Below are 12,621 nucleotides of genomic sequence, written 5' to 3'. Positions count from 1 at the left end.
TGTTAAAGGGGTGGGCACTGTGGAGTTCACTGTTAAAGGAGCGGTGGGGCAACTGCTGTGGAGGTCACTGTTAAGGCAGTGGGGTACTGTGGAGGTCATTGTTAAGGGGGCGGGCCCCTGAGGAGGTCAATGTCAAGGGGTGGGGTGCTGTGAAACTCACTGTTAAAGGGGCAGGCTGCTGTAGGGGATGGGCTGCTGTGGAGGTCCCATTTTAAGGAGGCGGGGCACTGTGGGGGGGGTTCAGTGTTAAGGGGTGAGGGGCTGTGGAGTTCACTGTTAAGGGGGCGGGGTAGTGTAGAGGTCACTGTTATGGGGGATACTGTCGATATCTTTTAACAACACACAGAAACATTAAATGAAATAGATGAAATATACTCATGCGAAGCCGGGTCCTTCAGCTAGTATATTTATATATATATATATGCAAGGAAAGAAATATATTTGCCTTTATATCACGTATACCTGGCCTGGAGAAATTCCAGCAGTCAGGGAGCTAATGAGTCCAAAGAGTTAGCACTGGCACCGTATCATCTCTACTGAGGTCAATGTATCCTTCCTGGCCACTTCAAGTATCCTTGTGTCTGCTAGATTTTACTTCCCAGCACCATAATTCTACATGAATTCATACACCCCTTATTTATAGAACTGCAGAGGAATGTATGCAGAATAACAAATCAGGAAGATTTAGCATTTCCATAGAAAACGGACATACCATGTAAAAATAACTGCAACTACTACATATGCTACGCCGAAAAATAAAATCACCTCTAGGTGTAACGGTGACGCCCCCATTGCTCCTAGAGGCTCATTTGCATATATTAAAACATCATTTTTCTCAGAAATGCGGGCACATGTGTACATGGGACCAACACAGATGTCTTCAGCTGCCAAACGCCCATGTAACAACAGGTCAGCCAGTGTCGTAGGTACAGATCTGACAGATGTCCTACAAACTGAGTTGATGGGTAAGTGTGGCGCTGTTTATGGATAAAAAGCAGACTATTTTTTAAAAATCTTCTACAACCCCTTCAAGTATAAAAGAGGCTTTGGTGTATTTATGACCTGTTTGTACAGAACGCCCTTTTATATTAAAGTTGGGTGATGCAGTATTAATGTCAACGTGTTCTACAAAGCCAATCGAGCACAAGTATTTCTTCATCATAATTCAACCTTAAATCACGAAAAAATGATTTTTCTTTGACATCAGCTTTGGTATGGTTAAGCCTGTGCACTACAATTACACGGCAGCTCATAAATATTTCAGCAGCTTCCTCAATACAAACACACTCTAGGCATGAATCTCCACTTTGTTGTGCTTTCCCGTCCTCTTGGGAAAGTTGGAAATAAACTGTAAAATGCTTATTGAGAAATATTTTAATCTGGTAAACTCCAGTATGTCAGTAGTCGGAGGATTAACCTGTCAGGCTGGATCTTTGCTTGGTAGTGCTTCCAGCTTTCATCTAGTGTGCCGCAAGGGACAGGCGACTTGCTGCCAACTAATGCATGAGTGGAGGCTCCTACATTTAGGCCAATCTGGTATTGAAACATTAACTCTGCCGTCACAGAAAACACCATTCTTGCTTGCTTGACAGTGTTCAGCAGGAGGAGATGTCTCGATCACAGCATGGTGGCAAGTCGTTGGACTCCATTTCTTTCAAGGGGTTGTGCAGGACCGGTCTGATGACCTATCATCAATATCAGATCGGTGGGGGTCTGACTACTGGCACCTCTGCCGATCACCTGTTTGAAGAGGTCACTGCGGCCAGCGGTTAGCTTTGCAGCGCTCGGGTCCTAGGTTTGAATGTGATCAAGGACAATATCTGCATGGAATCTGTATGTTCTCCCTATGTTTGCTTGGGTTTCCTCCCACACTCCAAGGACATTCTGATAAGGAGTTTAGATTGTAAGCCGCATTGGAGACAGCGAGTGATGATGACGTCTGTAAAGTGCTGTTGAATATATCAGCACTATATAAGTGAGAAAAACAAACGGGCAGCACGGTGGCTCAGTGGTTAGCACTGGTGCCTTGCAGCGCTGGGGTCCTAGGTTCACATCTGACCATGGACAACATCTGCATGGAGTTTGTATGGTCTGCGTGGGTTTTCTCCGGGTACTCTGATTTCCTCCCACACTCCAAAGACATACTGATAGGGAACTTAGATTGTGAGCCCCTGAGGACAGGTCATCAATATACTAGCACTACACAACCCTTTTAATTTCATGTCACTTAAAGGGTTCTCTGCTTCAGCCAATTCCTACTGGTTAGGGCTCATGCACACGACCGTATGTATTTTGCAGTCCGCAAAAAAAAGGGGTGACGTCTGTGTTCCATCAGTTTATTTGGGGGATCCATTGTAACGATGCCTGTCCTTGTCTGCAAAACAGACAATAATAGGACATGTTCTAATTTTTTACAGAACGGACTTGCGGATATATGGAAACAGAATGCATACAGAGTCATTTCCGTTTTTTTGAGGACCCATTGAAGTGAATGCGGGACGCATACGGGCTGCAAAAAAAATGGAACGGACATGGAAAGAAAATACGGTCATGTGCATGAGCCCTTAGACAGCTCCCTTGACAATAAGGAGATCAGCTGTAATCTGTAGGGAAACCTGACAGTAAGCGCTCCATTTCCAGGCAGCGCCACTGCAGGGAAACTGAAGCATTACACAGTGCAAATTCTAATCAAACTTGTCTGTATAATGGAGGACAGGACAGGTCCTCCAGAGCAAGATACACTCTTTACTACTGTTCTCTAACCCCCATTTATTAACTCAAAAATCATCACTGTTGCTCTGCTCCCTCCTCTACAAGGTTGATGGTGCTCTGTAGTTCTAGTGGGACTTCCAGAACTACATCTGAACATCTGATTGTAGGGAGATAGGACATTTCTTAGTAAAGGCGAGACAACCCCTTTAAATAGAGTTTACAGACTCGACAAGCAGTTTAAAAGGTATTTGGTTGTTGCCCGAAACAAAATAATTAATGTCTGAAAAAAATTGAAAGTGGAGGAGCCGTGACCTGGAATGGTGACCTTGAGGCAGCATTCAGAATGAAAGTAAACTACTAAGCTTTATTCATTTTTATTTGAGTATAAAATAACTTAGAATTTTTTTCCCGCTTTAAAGAGGTTTTCTGGAAGTACAATATTGTTCACCTATCCTCAGGATAGGTCATCAATATCAGATTAGTGAGGGTCCCACTCCTGGCACCCCCAATAATCAGCTCTTTGAAAGGGCAGTAGCGCTCAGATGTTCGCTGCGGTCTTTTCACAGCATACAAAGTACAGCGCTGTATATTGTATTGCGGCTGTGCTTGGTATTGCAACCAAGGCCCATTCAGTTGAATGGGACTGAGCTGCACATACGTCATGTGACCGATGAACATGACATCACTGGCGGTGATGATGGTGCTGGGAGTCAGACCCCCCACTGATCTGATATTGATGACCCATCCCGAGGCTAGATCATCAATATTCTACTCCCTTTATGGTAAAGTTATTCATTATTCATCATCATGAAAGAACAAGTGGGTAAATACAGTATTGCACTGAAACCTCTACAAGCAAATACATCCATTTTTCAATAATTGTGTCTCCGTTCTTTGTCATTACAGCTTTCCTGATTTTTGGGGACTCCCTTCTTGTAATCACCAGGCTGAATCTTAGATGTTTGATGTATTACTCTCACCAGCCATGTACTGGGCTCTGAGGTGACCAGTTAATGCTTCTGAGTAGGGATGGCCTTTGGGGTGTGCGACCGCAAGAAGAAGGGGTGCCATACCACCATAACAGATAATCAGATTCAGACAGCAGCAGTCAACACATCTTTATCTTCACAATGGTATGTAAGGGGCCATTAACTTGCCTTAGTTATTTTCCTATGCCAATGTTTTAATTTGTTGGCACTTAATGGCGTTCAGGATGCATTCAATTGAAAACATATCGCCCGCTTTGAATATTGCTATACATCCTAAAACTGGCCATACACATTAGGGAAGGGAGCGTGAAAACAGTTAGGCCCCTTTCACACGGGCGAGTATTCCCGCGCGGATGCGATGCGGGGGGTGAACGCATTGCACCCACACTGAATACTGACCCATTCATTTCTATGGGGCTGTTCAGAGTTCAGATGAGCGGTGATTTTCACGCATCACTTGTGCGTTGCGTGAAAATCGCAGCATGCTCTATATTCTGCGTTTTTCATGCAACGCAGGCCCCATAGAAGTGAATGGGGTTGCGTGAAAATCGCAAGCATCCGCAAGCAAGTGCGGATGCGGTGCGATTTTCACGCACGGTTGCTAGGAGACGATCGGGATGGAGACCCGATCATTATTATTTTCCCTTATAACATGGTTATAAGGGAAAATAATAGCATTCTGAATACAGAATGCTTAGTAAAACAGCGCTGGAGGGGTTAAAAAAATTTAAAAAAATTTAACTCACCTTAGTCCACTTGATCGCGTAGCCCGGCATCTGCTTCTGTCTCCTTTGTTGAATAGGACCTGTGGTGAGCATTAAGTACAGTTACAGGACCTTTGATGACGTCACTCCGGTCATCACATGGTACGTCACATGATCTTTTACCATGGTGATGGATCATGTGATGACCGGAGTGACGTCATCAAAGGTCCTGGAATGAATGTTCACCACAGGTCCTGTTCAGCACAGAAGGAGACAGACGAGATGCCGGCAGCGCCAGCAAGTGGATTAAGGTGAGTTTAATTTTTTTTTAACCCCTCCAGCGCTAGTTTACTATGCATTCTGTATTCAGAATGCTATTATTTTCCCTTATAACCATGTTATAAGGGAAAATAATACAATCTACAGAACACTGATCCCAAGCCCGAACTTCTGTGAAGAAGTTCGGGTTTGGGTACCAAACACGCGCGATTTTTCTCACGCGAGTGCAAAACGCATTACAATGTTTTGCACTCGTGCTGAAAAATCGCGGGTGTTCCCGCAACGCACCCGCACATTTTCCCGCAACGCCCGTGTAAAAGAGGCCTTATGGATGGGTTAGTCAGGTGACCCTCCAGGGTGATACGTCACATGGACATGATATAGCTTGTGAACTGCTCCCCTTACATTATGTCAAATGGTCAAGGGATGCAAGGGAAGCAGGTCACCACTGCAGCCAGCGAATGGCCGCAGCAGTATCAAAATGGAAGTTTACATCCTGGAAGTGAAGCGGAGAAGTTAGGGAGAAAATGAGCGAAAGAATCCACAGCAGAAACTGACCTTTGGTGGGGATTTAAAATCTGCAGCATGTCAATTTATACTGCGGATTTCACCCTTTCCAATGCTAAGAATAAAACTTCTGCAAGAAAATCCGCAGCACGTACATGCACCCTTTGGTGCGTTTTTTTTCTGATGTAGATTAGAAACAGAAATGCAGCTAATCATTCACTAGTGAACCCAGCCTTGGGGTGCAGTCACAGGATTGCATTTTTTTGGTCAACATCTGATCCACATTTTTTGCGGATTGGATGGGGACCCATTCATTTCAATGGGGTCGCAAAAAATGCAGACAGCGCACCGTGTGCTGTCCGTATCCATATGTCCGTTTTGCAGTCAAGAATAGGCATTGTTACAATGGGTCCGGGGGAAAAAAAAACGGAGGCAACATGGATGTCACAAAGACGTCATCTGTATTTTTTGAGGATCCGCGTCTTGTGGCCTGCAAAATACATAAAGTCGTGTGAATGCACCCTGAGGCTGAGGATCTCTCTAATAACGGAAAACATCACAAGGAACATAATTTCGAAGATTAGCATAGGTAAAGCCCAACGTTATTCTGGCTTTGTCATGTGCAGCTAAAAAAATGCAGCATGCAGTGTTTCATGATGGGGACACTACCAAACAGGTAAGGGTGGGTTCGCACTAGCGTTATTGCATTCCGTTATAGGTTCCATTTATAACGGAATATAACGGAATGCCCAGGCAGAATGCAAAATGGAAGCCTTTAAGAGGCATTCCGTTTTGCTCCATCCTAATAGAAGTCTATGGGCAAGCATAACGGATCCGTTATGCTTGCCCATAGACTTCTATTAGGACGGAGCAAAACAGAATGCCTCTTAAAGGAGTTCTCTGGGAATTAAGAAAATGAAAATACTTAAATATTACTTTATTATAAATATATTCCCAAATACCTTTCATTACTTATAATGACTTGTTTAGTCTAGAGAGCAATCATTAGGAGAAATAAAATGGCCCCCTTCCTATTAGTGCACACAAAACCTGTCCTAATCACACAGCAGGACAAGTTACTTCACAACACTGAGCTAAAGATATGCCTAATCCTCCTCTCTGCACTACCTGTTAGGGATTATGATCCTGAATAAAGTTTAATATGATCTTGAGCTTAATCTCTGTGGGATTAGAGTTCATGAGAAGAGGACGGACAGGACATGTAATGTGGTAATGGAGACTACATACAAGTGCAACTGCTCATTACCACATCTCCACCTCCTCGCTGTACTTCATGTCTCCTCATGAACTCCATTCCTACAGATATTCAGTTAAAGATCTTATTAAACTGTATTCAGGATGATAATCCCCGACAAGCAGAGCAGAGAGAAGGATGAGGCAGCTCTTTAGCTCAGTGCTGTGAAGTAACTTGTCCTCCTGTGTGATTAGGACAGGTTTTGTGTGTACTAATAGGATGGCGGCCATTTTATTTCTCCTAATGATTGCTCCCCAGACAAAATGAGCCATTATAACTAATGAAAGATAGTTGGGAACATATTTATAATAAAGTAATATTTAAGTATTTTCATTTTCTTAATTCCTGGAGAACCCCTTTAAAGGCTTCCATTTTGCAGTGGAACCTATAATGGAATGCCATAGCACTAGTGCGAACCCACCCTAAGTCTTAGGTTTTGCATAGACATTCAGAGAAAAGGGATGTTCGTAATCACCCATGTAGCGAATACTGAAAATAATGTGCACATGGTAAATTAAGGAGGTTTATGGTCCTTTGTGTATCTATGGTCTATCTTTAGGGATGATGTGAATGGGAGCACCATTGCAGGAACCGGCATTGTCCACAACACAATGAAAGGAACTCGGTAATTCTGATGCTACAGTTGATCAGCAGGGTGCAGGGTGATGGGCCCCACTGATCCAATATAAAAGTGACAAAAAAAAACTTTAAAGGAACACTGGATAAAAATGATATATTTGCCTGATACATTATACATAGGGCAGGGCTCAAGCAACAAGAGATAATCCTTGCTCTAAGAATAATATAATGTATCAATTGAAGGGCAACACTGTCACCTCCTAATGTAAAGGGTTAAACCCATCTCAGAGATTTTGGAAAGATTGGCAGATCATTTAATGTGCATGGTGGTATCCTCACTCTCCTCTAAATGTCAGATGTCAGGGTACAGAAGGGTCGAGCATTTAAAATTTTCAACATACCCATTCCTTTGGTTCTAAAAGCATGCATGGGGTGCCTGGCAGTGGGGTTTACTTCCCTCTCCCCGAGCATGCATGTGCATAAGGAATATGGGCGGCTTTACAATAATATTAATTGCCCTGTCTCTCCTGTTAGGTTGCCTTTAAACATGGTGGAGAAAATCTGCCAGAAATGAAGATTTCCGGCATATAATCCTATGGGGGGTGAAAAGCGCCGCTCTCTGTGAGGGTAGAGACACCCTTAGAGCCCAGAAGATGATGATCTACTAATAGACTGTAGGGGACCAGTAGATCTTGATGTTGCATAACCAGACCGTTCTCTTGCTGGCTTCTTCACTTAACTAGGAAAACTTCACATTTTAGGATGCCTGCCATCAATCTTTTCTAGTGAAATGCTCAGTGGTGATTAATCATGTAGGGGTTTAGGAAGCCTCCAGCAGGGCTATTAGCCACTGTGGACCTCACACGCTCTCTGATGACTAATATAAGCTTCCTAGAGGGAAGAACAAGAATGTCATGTATGAAGAAGAGGTGTGGAGCAAGTGCAATAAGTAACTTACTGTATGATAACTTATGGTTACATCACTAAAAAATGGGCATGCAGAAAATTTGCAGTAGCATCTTCTGCATGCCACATGCATGGTTCCTGGCAGGAAATGTTTGCCTACTCCAGGGTTGAGTCATCCAGAGCATTCCTGCCAAGCAACTGTCTCTTAGCCAGCTGCAAACCAGGTCTATCAGACCATGGGCAACTCATTTAGCTGAATATGATATAATATGTTATGCATAATTCCCAGCTTATTAAAGCCAAATGATGCTTTTTTACTTGCTTTCTTGATATCATTGTGGAAATCACTGAGAACAGATGGCTTGGTTGGGCTGTATTTCTTGATATATCAGTTGCATTCTAAACATAAAACAAGACCAGTCAACAAAAAGATTCTAAGAGTAGACAGTAACAGTTTACCTCCATATTTTACCATCATCAGCACAGTAATGACAAATAACCTCCATTTTCAGGTCAGTTTTGTTTTTTTTAGCTATCATTGACCCTAAATAACAAAACTGGGTCCATCATATTCATATGTGGTGTACGAGATCCCACCTTGCATACGGTATTAGCAATTTAGGGCAAAAAGGGCAGTCATTAGGATTAAGGCAGTCTTTCCTAGACCAGCGTTTCTCAACTTGTCTTAACCAAGTCACCTTGAGTCAGATAAAGTTCCCCAAATTATCATCACACGCGCTTAGGAGGACTACAGACAAGGCTTTACCACCAGAGATACACATATTACAGATAGACAACAGCGCTGATTATAATATGGTTGCAATCTGAGGATAGGTTCAGACAGAGGATTTTGGGCACGGGTTTCAGTGCGGATTCAGTGCCGAAAATGGGGCCGAACCTGTGCTGAATATGCCTCCCATTGTTTTAATTGGGAGGCAGCATCACAGTCCAAGCAGTCGAGGGTTTTTATTGCGCGGTTTTCAAGACGGCAACAAGAAGATACAGGTCTATTCTTGGTGTAGTTACTGCTCAGACCCTTCGTAAAGTCAAAAGAAAGCCGGCTCATGGTTTAGCTACATTAAAGGGAAACCTAGACCATGGAGAAACTGCAGCGGTTTCTGCCGTGGGATAGTCAGCGGATTTAGTCACAAAAATCCTCAGTGTGAACCTACCCTTAACGTCGGTGACAGAAGGTCATTAGAAGACATTGGTTTCGATTTCACGTCTTCAGAAGAACACCAACGTTCACCAAGTTTTGGGTGTTTTCTGAAGCCATAAATGGAAGGAAGCTCCAAGACACACGATAACAGCTTAGTGTCCTTGCAAAGACCTCTGAGCAAACCCCCATCCAAAGACATACCCAACAGAATGACTTAGCTGCTTGGTTATGAATTATGGAAACCACATATCCTACCCAGAGATTGCTGAGAGTTTTTGGTGTGCCTGAAGCGCCATCTCACAGCCTTTGGTTCGAGTTTTCTGCATTTCAGCCCGTAGGGAGGGACAGCTTACTGACACGTCCCCAATGGATATGACTAGTTCACGATACAAAGCCACCTGGGTGTTAAAATCCTGGACAAGCTGGAAAAAATACATTATCATCATCAGAAACAGGATTTTTTTTTTCTATTACACCTTCTACCAGTTCTAAATCACCATCACCTTTCATACTATGTTTAATAAAGCATATCTATTTTATCATCATTTTATTTTCATACATAAGGAATCTATTAACATCTAGAGAGCTCACAGTTATTGCTAGAATATGAAAGGATGGCAGCACTAGGTGCATATGAGGACAACGACCCCCCCCCCCCCCCACCTAATCTGAAGACTAGACAGAGAGGTGAAGGCAGCCAGGTGTCTTCTACACGGCCAGGAAATGAGTGCACATACATTATAACCAAGAGGTCCCTTATGGAAAGAACTTTGCTCTGACCCCTTCGAGGCGGCCTAATCTAAGCAACATCACTTCTGGTTCCGATTTTTAACCCTTTAAACCCACAGAACAAGTCGTCTGCATCCTGCATGGTTATACATATTTCAGCAGGTATACATAGGGAGTGTCTGAAAATGTTTAGACCATTTATTTTGGAAATGTAAAAAAATAAAATTAAATGTATCTAAATACAATAATTAGATACAGAGGATTTACAACAGCCCAAAGAGGTAAACGATTAGCCAATCATCAATGAAAGGGTTAACTTTTTTTTATTCCCCCCCCCCCCCCCCCCCCCCCCATCCCAACTCACACTGATCTGCAATAACAGAGATCACTAATGTGACATCCTGTAATAAGTGGCGGAGACTGGGGAATGTGTAATGGGATTGTGCGCTCACCAGAATAAGATCTGCTTTACACTTGGATAACAGCGAGAGCCCAGAGCAGGAGGATGGGAGGAAGAGTGCGGGGAAGATGATGGGTGATGTGGTTACACTGCAGACACCCAGAGACTAGACACACAGCTCAGTGCAACCCCGTCATGAGATAGATGTGGACTGGAGACAGCTCAGTGCAATGCTCTGCTCAGTGCAACCCCGTCATGAGATAGATGTGGACTGGAGACAGCTCAGTGCAATGCTCTGCTGAATACAGTCCAATCATCAGATATATGTGGACTGGGGACAGCTGGGTGCAATGCTCTGCTGAATATAGTCCAATCATCAGATATATGTGGACTGGAGACAGCTGGGTGCAATGCTCTGCTGAATATAGTCCAATCATCAGATATAAGTGGACTGGAGACAGCTGGGTGCAATGCTCTGCTGCATATAGTCCAATCATCAGATATATGTGGACTGGGGACAGCTGGGTGCAATGCTCTGCTGAATATAGTCCAATCATCAGATATATGTGGACTGGAGACAGCTGGGTGCAATGCTCTGCTGCATATAGTCCAATCACCAGATATATGTGGAATGGGGACAGCTGGGTGCAATGCTCTGCTGAATATAGTCCAATCATCAGATATAAGTGGACTGGAGACAGCTGGGTGCAATGCTCTGCTGCATATAGTCCAATCACCAGATATATGTGGAATGGGGACAGCTGGGTGCAATGCTCTGCTGAATATAGTCCAATCATCAGATATATGTGGACTGGAGACAGCTCAGTGCAATGCTCTGCTGAATATAGTCCAATCATCAGATATATGTGGACTGGAGACAGCTCAGTGCAATGCTCTGCTGAATATAGTCCAATCATCAGATATATGTGGACTGGGGACAGCTCAGTGCAATGCTCTGCTGAATATAGTCCAATCATCAGATATATGTGGACTGGGGACAGCTCAGTGCAATGCTCTGCTGAATATAGTCCAATCATCAGATATATGTGGACTGGAGACAGCTCAGTGCAATGCTCTGCTGAATACAGTCCAATCACCAGATATATGTGGAATGGGGACAGCTGGGTGCAATGCTCTGCTGAATACAGTCCAATCATCAGATATATGTGGACTGGAGACAGCTGGGTGCAATGCTCTGCTGAATACAGTCCAATCACCAGATATATGTGGACTGGAGACAGCTCAGTGCAATGCTCTGCTGAATACAGTCCAATCACCAGATATATGTGGACTGGGGTCAGCTCAGTGCAATGCTCTGCTGAATATAGTCCAATTGTCAGATATATATAGACTGGAGACAGCTGGGTGCAATGCTCTGTAGCTTAGTGTAACACTCTGCAGACTATATTTCAATGATTCCCCCGACCTATGTGTGAACTGGGACCAGTAGTCCAGTGCAATGCTCCTAGGTGATACATGGACTGAGGACAGCTCAGTGAGACGATCTGCAGCAGGCACCCCAGTCATGCACTGAGCTACATGTGGCTCGGGGTCAGTGAAGCCGTACAACCTCAGCTCTGCTGCATCTATTTCAGCCATGACCAGAACAGTGCAGACCTATAGGCAATGCAATGCTCTGCTGTGTGGGGACCAGGGTGCGATGCTCTGCAGGGAGCTAGGAGCGGACCTGGGTGTCATCCCCGATAGGTGCTGCAGTTTTAAAAATAGTGCATGATGTGCACGTGATGGGAATAGAGAAGATGGGGGTGGGAGTGGCACTAAAGCAAAACCATGACAGATATGCCGAGGACTTGGTCTTCTGTACCCACCATCTTGCAGTGGTCCAGGGTTCTCTGGGACTTGAGGGCGCTCTCCGAGCTCCCCCTGCGATCAGGATCTCTGGGGAGAGGTTTGCTGCCGACTTGGAAGATCGATCCCTGTGACCTGGGGCGATTGTTGCGCCCATTCGGTGCAGAAGTCATGCATACACATCCACTAAGCAATGCCAAGGCGGGGTGGGGGGAGGGGGGGAAGGGTGCCAGCCTCTGCACCCAGCTGAAAGTGGCAGTGGAACTCCTAGCCGTTCCTATAGGAGGAGCAGGTAACCTTCATCAGCCGCCGGGTCTCGCTGCTGCTGCTGCTGGTCAGCCCCGCAATGCATGCTGCTCCCCGGCTCCCCCGATGTGACCGCACGCAGGCTTCCTCCTCAGATCGATCACAAGGCAGGGCGAGCAGTGGAGGAGAGGTGCCATTCAGAAGAGGCTGCGGCTCCCGGCTCTCCTCAGATTAGCCGGAGCATCCTCATAGTGGCCGGATCCCTGGAGGATTAGGAAGATCAAGTTCTTCCCCCCCCTGGAAAAAAAAAAAAAAAAAAAAAAGCTCAGGCTCACTGCTCTTCTTCT

General features: G+C 44.6%; 1 protein-coding gene across 2 annotated transcripts in view; it reads right to left on the bottom strand.

Moving 5' to 3' along the window:
• The window catches only part of LOC120991349 (regulator of G protein signaling 7 binding protein), a 122,558-nt gene extending 110,207 nt beyond the window's left edge, over nucleotides 1-12,351 (bottom strand). Inside the window, exons 1-2 of one of the 2 annotated variants that reach the window (XM_040420177.1) lie at nucleotides 12,049-12,351; nucleotides 9,346-9,512 (exon numbers count right to left, since the gene is read on the bottom strand). In XM_040420177.1, the coding sequence (XP_040276111.1) occupies nucleotides 9,346-9,512; nucleotides 12,049-12,201 (320 nt within the window). In that variant the 5' untranslated portion in view covers nucleotides 12,202-12,351. The remainder of the gene's footprint in view (nucleotides 1-9,345; nucleotides 9,513-12,048) is intronic. The other variant, XM_040420176.1, reaches the window with a different exon arrangement.
• Nucleotides 12,352-12,621: the final 270 nt, after the last annotated feature.

Source organism: Bufo bufo, chromosome 2 (genome assembly GCF_905171765.1).
Source record: "Bufo bufo chromosome 2, aBufBuf1.1, whole genome shotgun sequence".
Lineage (NCBI taxonomy): Eukaryota > Metazoa > Chordata > Amphibia > Anura > Bufonidae > Bufo > Bufo bufo.
This window is presented reverse-complemented; position numbering and strand designations above follow the sequence as displayed.